Raw genomic sequence first — 18415 nt, 5'->3', positions numbered from 1 at the left:
ACAGCCACGCTTCAAGCACCAAGAACCAAAAAGGGCTAACCCCACAATACCAGCCACTGTCGACCCAGACGATAACCAGAGCGGTTCGTTTCTTACACCTCTGTATTGCTAGTTAGGGGTCACACCTCTAAAAGTAGGCAGTGAGTGCTCACAGTTCTGAGTGTCTACAGTCATTCAAACACAGGAATAAAGCTAGCACCTAAAACTACACAGGTTTTGGCTTCTAAGCGTTTATGGTTTACCTTATTAATAAAAGGAAGAGAATTATGTTTAACATCAGGTGTTTGCAGCTATTTGCCACGTATGCGAACAAAGAACTTCACATAATTTCCTAGGACATCATTACTGAGTATTCCCAGTACCATTCCTTGGCCTATTTGTGGAATCATATACAAGTTAATGGCAGTCTCCTGCAGCCGGGAAGAAAGGTGACATGCGTGCCAATACTGAAGGTTTAATATAATGTGATAGCAAAGAATGATGCAAATCTCACTTAAAAGCTATAAAATGCCCTAAGAGTAAAACTACACTGGTACTTGTTTATCCTGTTTCTCTGATGTGGACTTGTCACCAACTACTGAACTGATACTGTGTCCAGGTCACCTTCAAGGCACAGAATACAAAGTTGGCATAAAAGTACACGTTCTACGCCTCAATGCCATTAGATTTTAAAAAATTAAACAAATTCACTTTATAGTTTTTAGACACAATATTCTGAACCATTATACTTCAGCAAAAAATTTAAAATTGCTTTTCTTCATCTATCGAGGGCAAATATGCTTCTCTTGGTCATAAACACTAATTTAAAAAAAATATGGTTCCTAAGCAATGAGAAGCTGCATACCTGCAGCCAAAGTTACTTCCGGTGCAATTAAGTGCAGCACCATGAATTTCCCCTTCATCAGGTCTAAGCCTTCACTAGTCTTGGGCCCACGTGGTTCTTCTCCACCTCCTCTGCCAGCCTCAGGCAGAGGCTGGAGCCCGGGCGGGGCAAGGGCGGGACGGCGCTGGTCACGTGGGCTGCACGGCCGCCATCTTGGCCGGCGGGGGAGGGGCAGCCCCGGCTCGCGGCTGTCTGTGGGCCGCGACCGCGCGCGACCCCAGCGCCCTCGGGTGGACCCCGCGGCCCCGCGAGCGGCCGGTGCCCGCTCCAGTCTGCTCCCTGCGGAATCCCGCCCGCGCCATACCTAGCGTGCGCTTAGGTCATCGAGGGCCCGAGCAATAGCTGGGCTGGACCGCCGGAATCCGCACTTAAAACAGCCCACCTGCACCAGCAGCCCCGAGAATGACAGCCTGTGAGCAACAGCAAGGCCAAGGCCAAGCGTCAGCTGGAGGACTTGGGGTGCACACAATTACACCGCCCCAGCACACACACACCTCCAAAAGGTGGGATCATAGTTGTCTCATCAGATGTAAATGGCTTGTTCATCAACCCCAAACAACTACTGGAGAAATCTGCTGCGCAGGGTACCACCAAGTGCGAGGCAACAGCCCCTGCGACTCCTGTAGCCCATACAAATCCCTGTAGGATTTATTCCCTACTCCCACTTCCTGAGAAGCGATGATGTGCTGAAATTAATGGCAGGATGCCCACTCTTCTTGGTTCACTCCTCCTAGCACTCACTGGTGGCCAGAAAAGGCCATGCACAGCAGTCGAGATAAAAATCTCATTACTCTGATTAGGGCAAATGTAGCCCCTCAGTCTGCTTTACAGTTTGCATGTTAAAAGCAACATGAAAGGTAAGGAGACTCCTCACAGTTAAGACTCTGCAAATCAGTGATGTACCTGTGTCCGTACAATAAGAATGGTATAATGTAATTTGTGGGACATTTTCATCAGACCAAATCCAAGGTTATCTTTACAGCGTGACAAGAAAACATGTTCCAGAGCTCATGCTCGCTTCTCTACATGTCACAGCTCTGTGGTGCGACTTCTCAGGTATAGTTGGTGAGTAGGCTGAAGGGTGAATTAAGCCTTTCCCATCATTACACATACGTGTATGCTGGTGGTAGAAGATGGTATGGCTTGACAGTCACCTAGAAAATGCAAGGTCCTAGCTTTATTACATCTGGGTTTTCTTATATTTATAATAAAATATAAACTTGTCACTTCACAAACACCTCAGGAAAAAAACTAAGTACTCAGGCTACAATATCTCTAAAGCCCTTGAGACTGACCCTGAACACTCACAGCTCTGGGGTAATGAGTCTATACAGTCACTAGTGAAACATAATGCTCAAGTTTAGTTCTAGGATACTGAATGGCTGGCTGTTGACACATGTTAACTTTCAGGCAAGCAGAGGAGGGAAACCCCCCTTTTTAAAGTGGAAGAGCATGACACCCAATCAATACAGCTCAAAAGATCTGCTTCACAAAAATATGAAACAGCCCCATGCACCATTAAACTGCCATTCTTAAGCGGTTTATTGGGTCTAATTAAATCGCTTTCAAGGCTCTAAAAATTCTTTAATGTTTGCGACAAGTGGATCCCTACAAAGTATGTGGTGTTTTAATAACTCTTTTAGACAACGTTAATGCCTACAGTAAAGACCTAAGAGATCACCAGCCACAAATCTGGAAGCAGAAATCAAGCCCCTTTAGGAGAGCTTGTTTGTAGTTTGTTAAAGGCTTAGCCAGGCCATCCCAGGCCTCTTACCCAAATGACCAGCATTAGTACTTAGGTCAGCCAATTCATAGGTCTACATAGATTTTTTTCTTCTTCTTCTTTCTGGGAATCAAAGTTCTCTGAGTAAAGACCAAAAGACCTATTTGAACCTTTTAACTGGTACACACTAAACATGAAAAGTCTCGTGTGCCACAGACAAGGGCATTAACCTGGGAGTTTCGCGAAGGGGTAAGGCTGACAGACTAGGAAAGGGTCTGCACCCAGGACCAGACTGCAGTTGCCAGGCCCCTCTAGCGCTTGGCTTTCCCCCTGCACTTAGCGCCCAAACAAATCCCAAAATGTCCCACGAGCCTGCTCATCCGAGGTCTAGGGTCAGGGAGCTCCACGTCTTCCGTGACACCTCGTGCACGTCAGAGGAGCATTCTAGAGCATTCTGTTATGGCGGGTGGCTGGCTCTATGTGCACGCGGGTGACTGGAACTGAGCCGCCCAAGAGAACGAGGAGGAGAGGACTACCCAGGGCCGAGAGCTGCCGCGTGGTTATTCAGAGACACCTGCATGAGGCTGGGGTCGGAGCTGGAATCCGAGGCCTCCGAGGGCGAGGCCGGGGCTGCCACCGCACCGCCACTCCTTCTCACCTCCTGGCGCCTTACCTGGGCACTGGAGCCCGCAAAGTTGCACGGCTCCACCTCCTCCGCGTCCTCGGGCTCCACCCGGAGCGCGCCGCGGAGCTTCTCCAAGTGCTCCCTCAGGGTGACCCGCTGGTGGAAGGAGAAAGCCGGGTGCAGCGAAGCCATGGTGAAGAGCAGCAGCAGTTCCTCCTGGGCCCTGAAGCCGAGCCCGCCTCCAGTTCCGAGCTCGGCGCAGCCGCCGCCGCTGTCGCCTTCCGGGCCAAGGCCGTCCTTCTCCGCGTCCTGCTCGCCATCGCCAACCGGCTCGTCCTCCGCGCTGCCCCGGGAGCCCTCGGCCCGAGTCGCGCGCAGGCTCCTGAGCACTGCGTCCACCTGGGGCAGGAGGCGGTGCAGGCGGCCGGCGGCCTCCCTGTTCTCCGAGCCCAGCAGCGCCAGGTAAACGATGAGGCGCGAGCGCACGGCGGGCTCTCGGAAGTCGGCCAGCGACCCTGGGTCCGAGAGGCCGTTGGCCTTGGCCTCCGAGTCGCGCAGGTAGTGGTAGTCCTTGCGCGCCAAGTCCTCCAGGCACGAGCCGAGAAAGCGCAGCTCCAGCGGGTTGCACAGGTCCAGCAGCCCGCACATGAACTCCAAGCGCTGCGCCGAGCCCAGCACCAGCCCGAACCACTCGTACACCCGCTCCTGTTCGCGCAGCGCCGCCGCCGCCGCTGCCGCGTGCCCGCCGCCGCCGCCGCCGCCCGGCATGCCCGCGCCCGCCGTCGGCCCGCCAGCAACAGGCGGCTCGAGCCCCCGGGGCGGCGACGGCGGCAGCGGCGGGGGGACCCGCGGCGGGCCCGTGGGCGGCGGCGGCGGCGGCGGCGGCGGGCGGCAGTCGCGGCGGCGGCGCAGCGGCGCCTTTGCGCCGGGCCGCGAGTCCGCCTCGGGCTCCTCCGCGTCGGGCGGCGGCTCGCTGGGGTGCGTCGACTTCGGCGGCAGCTTCATCCTCAGCATCCTCGGCTAAGGCGACGCGGACATGCGAGCGAGGGAGCGGGGGCGGCGGGAGGAGCCGAGCGCCCGGGCGGCGGCACGGCCGTCAAGAACGCTGCCCTTCCATGCCGCCGGGGCGGGCCGGGGGCGGGTCTCGCCGGCGAGGAGGAGGGGGGCGGTGGCCGGCCGGCGGCGGCGTCCCGGGCAGGAGGCGGGGCGTGCCCGCGGCGGCCCCGCCCCTGGGCGCCGCGCCCGCTGGGGAGTCCGGTGCGGAAGGAGCAAGCCGACCAGCGCGTCGTCCTTCCGCCGCCTCCTCCGCGTCCGCACTGGGCTGGCGGCGACGGCCAGAGCGGTTCCCTCTCGAGCCGGCGCTGGCAGAGCCGCTTGGCGAGGAGGAGGAGGAGGAGCTGCGGGGCTGGGCGGGGACGCTGGCGGGCTCCGCGCACCGCACCCCAGCCAATCAACGTCCAGATCCGGCGTGACGCGCGCTCCTCACCCGCCCCCCCCTCCCCTGCCGGGAGCCTCCCTCTCCGAGAAGCCACGCCCCGCTCCTGCAGGCTGCAAAGCTCCCGTAGCTCCCGCGTGGTCCTAATGCTTGGTGGGCTCCCCCGGGTTTAGAACGTGGGTTTGGGACCTGAGGACCACGGTGAGCTGAGCTCGACCGGGAGCGGCGAGACGCGTGCGAGGTTCACGTGGGACAAGAGAAATGGATTTGGTTTTTCTTGAGAGGTCTGGCCCTGTCCTGGCTGCGGACCATCTCGCGTCAGCCGCCGCCCCGGAGCTGGGCGAGCGGGTTCCAAGTCCCCGCCTCCTGATGGACTTGGCAAAAGTCTGCCACGGGAAATTACCACGTTCTAAAACTTCACCAGGCCTTTCGTGTGGACACTGGGTCGTAGATACGGGAGCTAGGTCGGCATGCGGAGTGGCCAGAAGTGGCGAGTGCCACACTCAGGCTGCAAGGTGCAGATTTGGACTGTCTCTCAGGCCAGGGGACCATGTTGCTGGGGGTGCTGTGGCCTAATGCTTCTGGCTTCCTAAGTTCAGTTTAAGGACACGCTCCTGGCATAGATCTATGGTTTTTCATTTATTGGCTACGTTTTAGTTCCTATCCTCGAGCATTTGGAATCATTGTACTGGTGTGATTTTCCTGTAATTCATTTTAAAGATTTTAATAAGATACTGTCTTGACAGGGATTTAAGGTTTGGAGACCCCCAAAATGACTCATAGTGATATATATATCCCCCTCCCCGCACCAGAAAAAAAAGCAAAGGGCCATGATTCTTCTTAGTGAGCCCTCAGGGCCTTCCTTCCGTACTATCTCTCTGGTGCTGGAACATGGCTGCCTGTCAGAGTTCCTAAGATGCTGTTTGTCTGTTTGTCAGACCATGGGTGTAAGTAGAAATTGTGGCCTGGAAGGTAGGGAGAATCAGAATTTTCTAAAACTCATACTATATAACGTTAGTAGGAGTGTGAGAAAATGAACTTCCACACTCCCCCTGGCTCAGAGTGTTGGCTGTCTCCTAGAGTGTGTAGACCCAACTCCGCAGTTTTATCATTTGGGATAAAGCTGAGTTGAATCCTGAATCAGTTTCCGTGATGAAACTGAGAGATGGAGAATTACTCAGTACATGTCAGGTTGAGAAAAATAAGTGGAAGCTTTCCTGCCATGTATTTCTCTGAACTTAGTGCCCCCATTTGTTGTCAGCCTCAATTACCAACTACCCTCAAGTCTACTCTTCCTGGCCGATCGTCACATTTCTGGAACTTAAAGTGGACTGCTTTAAGTGACAGAGTGTAAGGACCACCACCCACCCCCACCCACCCCCGACACACACACACACACACACACACACACACACACACACTATACTTGGAAGCCTTGTGTAATGAGTAAATACTCTACCTCCAAATTGATTTTTACATGAGGCCCAGGCATTGCATTTTCACATCTTTACATCTTCCTTGGCATCAAACACCTACTTAGTTAATGGACTCACAACACCCAATCCACGTTTTCTTCCTAATTAAATTTGTATTTGGTAATGATGGTTTTCGTCTTTCGTAGCTTTGGCCAGCATTAGAGAACAGTTGATAATAACAACTCTAATAACACACACTACGCTGTAATTCAGGCTATCTTCCACCAGCCTGGGGATTTTATCCCCACGGGGTGCTGTTTCGGGGCCCTCTCTCCACCCTGCAAGTCACACACGGGTCTAAGTGTATTTCCACCCTGTGATAAGTGAGAGAACACAGTAACACAGTGAGCAAGAGTGACGAATTGCTGCAGCGTTTGTAAGGGAGAGCCCAGGGCAAAACAGGAGTGGGTTTAATTGGGGAGAACTACCCTGACGGCTCTAATGACTCCTAAGAAATATGAGTGCCTACCTGGTTCCAAAAACCTGCTCTAAATTCTCAGATATATATATATATTTGTTCCATATAGAATAAAATCACATGGGGGATAGTAACAGTGAGTGTGGGGTTTGAATTGTGATAGTTAAAATTGGTTGTCAGTGACATGCTTCTGAACCAACCAAGAGAATAATTCTTGGAAGGGCTGACTGGGGAGAACGACCCTCCCCTATGGCGGTACCCACTAGGGAAGGCAGCGTCTGCCAGCAAGGGGCCCAAATTAATAGCAGTCTAAGGGGCACGCTGCTGTTCTTGCCTGCCTGCCTGCCTGCCTGCCTGCCTTGCCCCCCTTTCTGGTGAGAACATCATCTCTGCTCCTGCCACTGCCTCCTTCCCTGACATCTAGCCCAGTTCTAGTGAGAACTGAAGACCAGTAGCTGGGACGGCTGCTGGCGTTTAGGTCTGTGGACCCAGAAGCTAGTAGGTTCTCAGCCTCTCTGGCCTGTAGACAGCCATTGTTGAACTACCTATCCCATATAACCCAGTCTAATAACTCTTCTTCTAGCATGTTCTATTGCTTCTGTTCCTCTGGGAAACAGAAGAGATAGCCCACAGAGCCTGTAGATCAGTGTCTGTCTTTAGATGATCTTGATATACCTTTAGTGTAACATAAAAGATGCTTTTATTTTTAACATCCAACTATGTCTTTCTCTGCAACAAGAAAACTTGTTTCAGGGTGAGTTGTGCTTTGGATTTGGATGCTAGCAATGATGGAAGGGACTTTTAGGCTCCACCTTTTGCAATTAATTGGGTTATAGCAAGTAATTTTATCCCAACTCTGATTTGCTTAACATTGTCCTCTCCATGAAAAAGATGTATTTAGGGTCTGTTTAGCAGGTCAGAGTGTGTACCGCTCCTGCAGCGGACCTGAATTCAGGAGTTCAATTCCCAGTGCCCACATCAGGAACTTCACAACCTCCTGTGACTCCAGCTCCAGGGCATCTGATGCCTCTGTCCTCCATGGGCAGCACACTCACGTGCACAGACATACGTATACCCAGAATATAAAGGGCTGTTTGTTCAAATCCTCTATATAGCCAAGATGTAATCCCAAACTGCCAGTCTGATCCACCTCCAAAGCTTGTCCTGTGAGTCATGAATATTGACCTATTGACTTTTTAACATGTTTTTCTTTTTCTTCCACTGAATACCTTTATTTTATTATTTTATTTTTTTGAGACTAGGTCTCACTATGGATGCTAGGCTGGCCTTGAATTCACAAGTAGTAGGGTTATAAGTGTGAGTCACGAAGCACTTGTGGCTGGGTTGTAACTGTCTATTAACTGGCCATTTCTATTTCAACTTGACATTTTACCGGCTGCTGACATGTTCAACTCATTTAGGACATGGTAGATGTTCATACACAATTGTGAAATAAACGAACGAATAAACAGTGGAACAGAAGTAAAGGCCAGAAGCTTCTGCGGCATCATCTAGCAGGAAAGACCAGAATGTATAGATCAGCATCTTCAGGCCAGGCCCAAGGGTCTCCCTGACTCCACTCTTGATTAATCTCTGGGTCCAAAGAAGTGGAGTCGGCTTCTTCTGAATTATAAGGATCCCCAGAACAGACAGAGGCTGCCACAAAGCAGAAAGGGAAGGGTGGGTGCCAAGGAAACATTCATGGCAGCATCATTGTACTTTATTCTGCCCTTTTTATAATTTAAATTGTCACGAGTATATTTCAAAAATTATTTTCTGTTCGGTTAAGTCACATATAGCTTTATATATAAATGTTAGTTTTTAAAATTTATTTGAAAAGTTGATCAAAAGATCTTGAAGATAACAGGCAAATTATTGGTTGAGCTACAACTTAAGGGAAAATTACACATAAAAATTTACAAGGTAAGTTTTGTGAGGTAGGTTTTCTAAAAATACAAGACAGATGAGGGAAAAGTAAAAATCACAAGCACCGTTTCTGTGACAGTGTTTTCACTGGTAGTCTGGATGCTGTGCCCCAGATGTGGTGGAAGACATTTTTACTGGGATCCTCGCCGTGAGTGGAGTTTCCCTGCAGGTTTGACTCTGTGTCAGAAAGACTCCTGGGCCTAGCTTGACCAGGATGAGTATATTCTCAAACACTGTACATTGAATTTTTTTGAAATGAAATCCATGATCTTAGAAACTATTGAAAAGCAAATTTAATATTAAAATGGTTTGGTTTAGAAGGTCCTCAAACTAGTGACTTCCATTAGAAATCTACAAATCTTAAATTCTGCTTAGTTTGAAATAAGGACAGATGAAGTCCAACTTTTGAAGTTAGGGAAATATTCAGTGTAAAATAATATAATAATATTGGTGGATTAAAAAAAATCCAATCCATGGGCGTAAAAGAGGATCGGATGTGGTTCTGGGAAAATTCTACTAGAAAAGGCAGAAAATATTGAAGGTAACATTTTGTAACTGTCAATTGTAATCATTAGTTCTAACATGCTTACTATTGGCTACAAAGTAAACAAAACACATGTTCTCCATTACCTCAGCTAAAAACAGAAAATAGAAGCTAGAGAGATGGCTCAGCAGTTAAGAGCACTTTCTCTTCTTGCTGGTAGAAAAGATCTGATGCCCTCTTCTGACTTCTGTAGTACCAGGCATATGGAGCACAGACATACGTGCAAGCAAAACATTTGTATATGTGAAATGAGTAAACCTAAAAACTATTTTAAAACAAAAATTATTTTACTGGAATAAATCTAATGAATGCCATTAAAGCCAATGCCACAGCTAGTATTAGCAAAAATTGAACACTAGTATTTTTGTCATGTCAAGAGTGCTACTAGAAATGCATCTTGTATTGTCAAGATATAATGAATATAATCATGCAGAAATAAGAGTAATCTAGGTTAATCATTATTTGGAATGACGTGAATATTAAAATAAAATATTAACATCATCAAGGCAAATTGGAGGGTTCTGTTCCACATGAAAGGACCCTCAAGAGATATAACAACTAAATGCAATGCTTGATTTTATTGGTTACTTGAATTATAAACCTAAAGACACATTTGGGAGATAAGTAGATAATTTGAATACAAGCTCATTAGATACTTTTTGTCTCAATGGTCACTTTCTTGGGTGACATAGTAACATTGTGGCTTATAGGAAAAAGCTTCTGTCTTCAAGAGATGTGTGCAGAAGCACAAAAGATTGAAATGGTACCTAGAATTTATCTTCAGATAGCTTAGGAAAAATTAATAGAAAAAGTAAAGTAAGTGTGATAAATATTAACAAAATCTAAAAGTGGTAAGCAATGCATTGTTTTAGTTTTCTGTTGGTGTGATTTTTTTTCAAAATAAAATGGAAAAACTAGAGGTCCCAAGTACACATCCAAAGGACTCATGAAAGCAGTAGTCATGCACATGCACACATGAGTCCGCATGATTACAATGGAGCTGAAAGATTCCTACAACTCAATTAAGTTCATAGCCATAGTAATGTGGCAACACAGTACACTCCTGACTGCTGTGACGACTTTAATGTAATAAGCCCAAGGCGCTGGCCACTATAGGAAAGCATAGCAGTCAGGCATGGTGCCGCACGGCTTTAATCCCAGCTCGGGGAGGCAGACACAGGCCAGCCAAGGCTACACAGAGAAACCTTGTCTCGAAACAGCCAAAGAAAACAACAACAACAAAAACCAAAGTAAAATGTAGCACATACAAACTATTTATAGTGTGCACAGTGGTGTGGTAGTGCACACTTTTAATCCCAGCACTTGAGAAGGCAGAGGCAGGCGGATCACCTTGAGTTTGAGGCCAGCGTGGTCCACAGAGGTAGTCCATGACAGCCAAGGCTACACAAAGAAACCCCATCTCAACAACCAAAAAAGAAAAAAAAGAAAGAAAGTATAGTACATGCAACTATTTATAGTGTGCATAGTACTTGCAGATGATACGTGATTGCTACTGGTACATGTATACTCTACTTTGTCATTATTTGGGCATGTCCTACTTATGGATAAAGAGTGCTGTGGCACAGTTGCAGCAGACTCGTGTTTATTGTGTGTCTTGGTTGTGTGGAATGAGGGAGGCATTCTGTGGTGTTCAGACAGCAGCATCTGCTGGCCATGCGTTACTCAGAGTGAATCTATTGCTGATACTTTGCCATAATATTAAATATTCAGGCATTGTTTAGCACGTGTAAAGTAGCTAAATTACCTGGTCTTCTAAATGAAACAAAATGTTATTCAAAATCCCTTCAAAACAAAGATAGAAGATTTATAAAGGGCTTACAAACTTGCTGGAGAATGTGTCACCTCAAGTTATTGACCTCTGGAAAACATAAGGAGTAAAGCCAGTCAGAACCAACTGGTCATGACTTGCCGACTCATTCACAAGGTGTCCCGAGAGTCAGTCTGTCAATGTGTTACAAGGGAAACCTGTGACAGAGCCAAGTCCAGGCAAGGTCACCCTCAGCAGAAACCTTAAGGGAGGCCACAGAAAATCCTATTACACGAAGCGTAGTGGAGTGCCAAGAAGATGCTGTCCTGCCTGGGATGTTAGAGTTAAATTCTCCCCAGTAGTTGGTTCTTTTATCTACCTTCTTCCAAAATAGATCCAGGAGGGTGCATGTAATCTGAAACAGGGAAGTGGACAGGCAGTGTATGCACAAGGCACTGCTGACGGCACACTCCTTGGCGCAGGCAGCTCCTGTATCTGTGGGTCTAACTTTTTGTCACAAGAGACACCCACTGTGCCCTGGAGAAGATTAGTTAGTTAGTTAGTTTGTTTGTTTGTTTTGGCTTGTCCTTTACTTTCATTAAAAAAAAAAGCCTCTGTCTTTCCTCTGTCAAAATTTCACACTGTAATTCTAATTCAGAAGCAATCTTGGCTAAGCCCCAGTTTCCTTGTGCATTACTTTGGGGGATGGAGCTTCTGACCTACCTTCACGGCAAGGCTATCCCTAATTAGAACTGAATGGCAATCTGTTTGACCAGATCCTCATGGATAAGTCAGAGTGACAAGTCCCTCGAGCATCACCCACGGGGTAGGTAGTGTGGCCAAGAATGATGACTCAACCTGCTGCTCATGTTCTTTGAAATTTAAATTTATACATCACATAAATGTAAGTAATATTGATCCCAAACAATAGCATGCCAATACTACAAGTTGGAACAAGCTTGGGATGTGGCTCAGTTGAGAGAGTAATTCTCTAGCATGCAAGAATTTCTGGTTCGATCCCCAGGGTCGCATACAATCCTGCATAGTGACACTCAGCTGTAATCCTAGCATTTAGGAGGCAGGGGACCAAATTTTCAAGGTTATCCTCAGCTGCATAGCTGGTTTGAGGCCAGCCTAGGATACATAAACCTCTTCCTTTTCTTGAGACAGGATCTCACTGTATAGCCCTGGCTAGCCTGGAACTCAGTATGTAGACCAGGCTGACCTTGAACACATGGAGATCCACTTGCCTCTCCCTCCCAAGTGCTAAGACTACACCAAGGCTGAAACCCTATTTTATAAAAAATAATTGGAAGAAATTGTTTTTGATACACAGTTTTAAATGCTACTTACCAGTTTTAAATTGTTGCAAACATTTACACAAAGGGCCTACATACTGGATCAGCTTAAGTCTTAAGTAAACAGACTATTTTCCCGATGTATTTGCTTGAGGGTTGAGGTCTACAGGTGATAACTGATTTTGTAGTCTGACTCCACTCAAAATATTAGCAGATGATTATTTTTGTTTCTTAACCTCAAGTCAAGGTTCATTTTTCTACAGGCTATAATGGTATTTTAAATATTCTATCACTCTTTGTAATGTTGATAGAATTTTTGACCTAGGTCTTCTCTTGTGTTTTTGTGAGATGTACGGTGAAGAGTTTTATTTTTTATTTTTATTTTTTTTTATGTCCGCAAGGCTACTGGTTCCCAAATTTAACTGCAAATGTAAGATTAGCAAGTTCATGGTGCTGCCCTTGTTGCCATGAGATCTGGGTAAGCCTGCAGAACCATTTTGGGTCTACAAGAAGACTTTGGGAATGATGCTAGAAGAGTTAGAAGTGACTAATGACCGTTGGCCATGGTGTCGTTTGCTGACCTCTGACCTCCCTGAGTCTAGGCTGCAGCTGCTGACACAGGCAAGCTAGTCATACATAGGAGATGAACACAAGGTGCTAAATTAAGACTCATGCCCATGATCAGTTCTCCCAGAGCCCACCGCAGCACACTTTCTGCTTCATCCAGCCCTTTGGCTGCAAGGTCTCACAAGCGTTTAAGGTCCAGGGATGTTGCCAGCTGCTCTGGTAAAAGCTACACCAGCTCTCCCCTGCTGACACCTAGCTCCTGGCCACCGGAGCAGTGGCACTAAGAACTGATGCCATGTGTAGAGCGAAGGACTCAGGTGCAGGGCTATCCCAAGGATGAGAGTTACAGTGAGGATTCCTGTTTGTCTCACCCAACCCCTCTGGCTGGTGTATTCTTTACTCTGGTGGTTTCAAGAAGTCACAGAAAGGAAGGAAATGACAGCCAAGGAGAAAAAAAATCATTTCCTCATAGGAAAACAAGACTTCCTTAACAGAGCAACCACAATGATATGAATGACCACAGACCAAGTGTTGAGCAGAGTGTCGGTTGATGAGTGATTTTGTACAGCATCCATTCATCTTCGTAACTCTCTTTGGACAGTGTCATTGTGTAGATGAAGAAATGGAGGCTGTGGAGTTGGTTCGCTTCCCCTAGGTCTTGTGCTAGAAGGTAACGCAGGCATTCAAATGCTGCATTTGGCCACCCCAAAGCCAAGCTGTAGTTACTATACACTCAATGGGATATGAGATACTTCGGATGAAACCAAAGAGTTTAGTGCTAACCTCTTATTTCCTGACTCCGTAAGTCATGTGCATTCACTACTAAAATTTTAATAATAGAGCAAAAAGTAAATTAGCCATAATTTCTCTACATGTCACTTACCGTGCACTTCCTCCACTTCCCATGGTGCTGGGCATTGAACTTGGGGTCTAATATTTTTCTAAAAGTATTTTTATGTGTGGGTGTTTGGTTTGAAGTTATATTTGTGTAGCACAGGGGTGCCTGGGGCCCTTCAAGGCTAGAAAAGTGGGACCTGGGTTCCCTGGGAACTGGAGTTACAAATGGCTGCGAGCAGCCATGTGGCTGCTGGGAATCAAACCTTGGTCTTTTGGCAGAGCACAGCCAAGGCTCTTAAATTCCTGAGCCATCTTTCGAGCGCTTGCTTTATTTTCTAATCCTAAGTATATGCTGGACTTTGGAAAGAAATGCTTTCTGAGTCTGGTCACATGATTCTGTGCTTTGTAAACTTTATTTTTATTAAATGCTGTGTTGTGTTAAGTGACATTCTGATGCTAAGATGTCCTTGCATTGCTAGGATAAACTTTTCTTGGTGGAATCTGTACATACTGTTTTCACCTTACCAATTTTCTGCTGTTGTCCATTCCTATGAGGAACATAAAAATACAAGCATATATCTCACGGCTTTGGTTTGAGTACACATTAACACTGTCACAGAATAACTTGGAAATATGCCCTCTGCTTCTGTTTTCTGGGAGAGTTGAAGTTATTCTACTTTGTACCTGACTCCTAGGTTCCATCCCTAGAAAACAACTGGACCTTGGAGTTTTAAAAATTCTTCTCTCATATATTACATCCTGACTACAGTTTTTCCTCCTTCCTTCCCTCCCACTCTCCCCCAGCCCAGCTTACCCTGTCCCCCAGATCCATTCCTCCCGGTTTCCTTCAGAAAATAATTGCTTCCCAGGGATGTCAACCAAACATGGTTTAAAAAGATGCAGTAAGACTGGGCATAGTCTAGGCTAGAAGAGGCAAGCTAGTAGGAGGAAAAGGTCCCAAAAGCGGGCAAAAGAGTCAGAGACACCCCATTCCCACTGTTAGGAGTCCCACAAGAACACTAAGCTACACAGCTATAACAGATACGAAGAGGGCCTAGGCCAGACCCATGCAGGCCTTGGATTTTACCATGGCAGTATTTTAAAATACAAATTCAGGTTTTCCACTATGGGTCTGTTTAGATGTTCTGTTTATTGTAGAATTCAGACTGTTGGTTTTTGTTTTTTGTTTTTTATCTTTATAAGACTTTGTCCGTTTCATTTCAGCTCTCTGATATGTTAGCATAAAGTTCTTTTACCTTCCACCTGTTTTGGTTTTTTGAGCTAGGGCCTCAGTTTGTAACTTTGGCTGTTCTGGAGCTCACTCTGTAGACCAGGCTGGCCTTGAACTCAAAGAGATCCACCTGCCTCTGCCTCTTGAGTACTGGGTTGGATTAAAGGTGTGCAGCACCACTGTCCAGCTTCCTTTAACCCTTTCATTTAATTTTAAAATGTGTAAGTTCAGTAGTGATACCCTTCCTTCATGTGTGTGTGTGTGTGTGTGTGTGTGTGTGTGTGTGTATGTATGTATCTGCCTGCCTGTCTGTCTGTCTGATTATTTTTATCAATCTACCTAGAGTTCTGACATATTTTGATATCCTTTCAAACCCTTTCTACCTTTAATTTTTCCATTGCTTTTCTTTTTCATATTTTTATTGATTTCCTTTGTCATATCCAGTATTCCCTCTTTTTTGCTAGTTGGGCTTATTTTTCTGTCTTCTGTGTACTAATAATTGAAAAGTAGGGTCTTGTTTTGTTATGTTTTTTAAATTTAAGATGATTATTATTTTCTGTTAACAGTGTTTCCACTTACTGAAGTTCTTCTGTGTACTGCCCTGGCTACAGCCTGTATATTCTGATACTTTTTCTCTATTACACTGATAGCATTTTCCTTAAACTATTATTCACATCAAATGATCTTGTTGAACTTATCCTAATATCCATTTATTCTTTTGAAACATTAAATCTGTTACTGAGACTCCCTTGATTAATTTTTTATGCCACTTGCAATTACAAATTTTCTATTTGTTTTTTAAAAGACAATTTCTATATTTTTATTAATATTTTGTGTCCGGTAGTATATTGTTGGCATTTCCTTTAATTTTTGTCTACCTTGTTACTCAGTGTTGGGAATCAGACCTGGGACAAGCAGCTGAGGTGTCTATTTAACCAAAGCAGACCTGGCCTCCAGGTTCTCCCAGCGTCCCTCAGTCCCTACCTGTTACAGGGTGTGGCTGGTGCACCCACCTGCCTTTGTGCTGAGCTCTCCAGACATTTGGTTCTCTGTCTCTCCCGCCCCCACACTCTTTCTTTCTTCTTCTCTTCCCCTCTTCTCTGTGTCCCGGTCTGCATGGCGACTTCCCTGGCCCCATTCCTTGGGACTGGTGAACCAGCCTAAGGGCTGCCTCTAATGAACCTGCCTTTATATTTTAATTTGGCTTGAGTTGGCTCGTTTCATCAGCGGAGAATACCTATCCCTTAGTCTTTCTTTGTTCACTGTCTCTGACATCTGGCCCCTCAGAGGTTGTCTCTGTTAGCTGCTCTTTCTCTCCTATTGGAGTCTTACTGCGTTTGTGTAAACCTCGTGATGTTTTTCTTGAGGTCTGAACACTCAGAGAGTATAACATTAAGTCCTAACACCTGTAACTGTGTCTGCTGCCGTGGTTCTTTTACTCATTTCTTTAATGATTTACCTGGACTGTGTGAGGAGGCTGGCTTTCTAAAAACATGTAGCAGCTGCTGTGCAAACTGAGCACAGAGTTAATACTGATGTTGTGCTGACGTGGTTAATAGACATCAGAGCTGCTCAGGACTGTCGGTTGCATTCCTTCTTGAGAAGCATGCATGATACCTGCTGATACCGTGAAAACTAGTCCTTGGAGAAGAGGCTTTCACGTCAGTTCCAGCTCAGGGGTCTCTGGGTCTGGTCTGAAGTGTGTGGTGTCTTCAGCAATAGAGACTTACCCTCCTCCTCTGCGGAGCAACCAAGGGCAACAGCAACAGGCTGTATGTTTTGAGAGTCTCTTGGACAGCTGTGGATAACTACTCAAAAGAGGGCTTCTCGTATCTGGCATTGGAGTTTCTGTTAGGAGGACGTGGACTCTTGGATCACCATCAGCACAGACGCTAGTAGGTGGCACACATGCCTCGGCAGTAACCAACTGCTCTCAAATTGGACTTAAGACTCACCCAATAAGAGGAAAAGCATGTCTGGGTCTGGAAGCCCAGGTAACTTCTCAGTGATGTCATGGTTATTTGAGGAGAATCGACAACCATGAATGTACTGCCTTTAATCGCCAACAGTAATCCGTACATATTTGTTCTTGTGCCTGCAGATAAGTGTTGTCCTCACCCCTTGTCGGTGAAGCTTCTCTTTGCAACAGGCAGATACCGCTACAAAACCCACAGCCAATCAAAATGCAGAATTGTGAGGTCCACTCCATTTGGAGGCATCTACAGAACGCTCCTGCACCTCAGGCTCAGGGAACATTGCAGATGGGACAGAAAAATTGTAGGGGATAGAGGACTGAGGAGTTTGCTGTGTGGCTGTGTTTCCTAGGAATATCCAAAGCTACACCCATGAAGTCTCACCAGCATGTCTGTCCAAATGTGAACTGACAGGGATGACACCAACGGACATGAGGGAAATGGACAGGGAAAAGCCCCATAAGTCTCAACCTCATGACAAACTGTAGGCAGCTGCGGAATGCCAGGAGCGAGAGAGTTGGTCTTCTCCAGGAAAGGACTTAGTAGGAGAGTGAGGAGGGGTGTATGAGAGGGTTTGGAGGGAGAAAAGACAAGGGAGAAGCGTTGTCATTGTAATCTCAAAATTAAAAAAAAAAACAAAAAACAAAAAAATAAGTAAAAACAAAAAGCCAACACCAAACCAGATGGCCTATGCTCAGTACCAGAGAACCTGTTCCCATGAGGTGTCCTCTGGCCCCGTACACACTGTGAAAGTGTGACCATGTACAAACACAGACACACGAAACCAATAGGATGTAACAAAAATGTTCAGAAGAAAATGAAACCAAGGACAGCTTCTTAGGAACCGTGCCTGAGATTGACCTCTGGCCTCAACATATATGCACACCTGTAGCTGTGTACACACAAATATGGACACAAACATGCACAGACACAAAAGCTAGGTCCTTTAGAAATCTAATGTATCCCTCCAGTTTTTCATAGTGTAGTCATTGATGCAGAGTGTAAATCCTCGGTGACGGAAACCCTTGTGGTAAACGTGCCCACCTCCTGTCCTTTCTGCTATACTTTTCACATATCTTCCACATCTACAAACAGCTTCTAGGATTTGGGTTAAATATTCATAGAGCCTGGTTTCATTCAAAGCCGGGAATGCCTTCAGGAGAGAAAGAAAGCTCTAATAAAAATACCTCGCATGTGTTCTGCATCTGTGAGTAGTGGTGTCTTTTCTTGACGTTTAGACTTCTCCAAACAGGAAATAGCATCTTTGTAGTCTATGGAGGACTACTTAGAATAATGGGTCTAATTCTGTCATGTGTAAAGTCGGCTGAGGTTATTTGTGGTAAAGGTACCATGTCTAGACAGACTGGCCCATGTACACACAAACCACCTTGTCCCTGTACAGTCACACTTACAGAACTTACATGCTTTCTACAAAGAGAGAGTGCAGGTGCCACGCCCATCGTGAGCTCTCACAGCCATGTGACCATTAGTCACCACTGTCCCTCAGAACTGTGCATTTTCTGGCTATTCTAATATATGGCATTATAGCTTTTAAGGTTGGGTGTCTCTTTAGAGCTGATTATTTTACTTCTTACAGAATAGATAATTTATATGTCATCTTTTGGAATACATTTTTCTCTTGTGCTAACATTATCTCTTGGTGAGGTACACTGCTAATTTTATGTTATGTTATGTATGTGTGTTAATATTAT

The 18415-nt window shown here is 46.2% G+C and overlaps 1 protein-coding gene across 7 annotated transcripts in view; it reads right to left on the bottom strand.

Annotated features, from left to right (window-relative positions):
• ZCCHC2 (zinc finger CCHC-type containing 2) overlaps window positions 1-4321 on the bottom strand; it is a 46998-nt gene extending 42677 nt beyond the window's left edge. For 3 of the 7 annotated variants that reach the window (XM_084789516.1, XM_084789515.1, XM_084789520.1), the window contains exon 1: window positions 3280-4319. In XM_084789516.1, coding sequence (XP_084645642.1) covers window positions 3280-4245 — 966 coding nt within the window. In that variant the 5' untranslated portion in view covers window positions 4246-4319. Of the gene's footprint in view, window positions 1-3279 lie in introns of all 7 variants that reach the window. The other 4 variants (XM_084789514.1, XM_084789519.1, XM_084789518.1 and 1 more) reach the window with 3 other exon arrangements.
• Window positions 4322-18415: the final 14094 nt, after the last annotated feature.

Source organism: Acomys minous, assembly GCF_964271855.1.
Source record: "Acomys minous genome assembly, chromosome: 1".
NCBI classification, from domain to species: domain Eukaryota; kingdom Metazoa; phylum Chordata; class Mammalia; order Rodentia; family Muridae; genus Acomys; species Acomys minous.
This window is presented reverse-complemented; position numbering and strand designations above follow the sequence as displayed.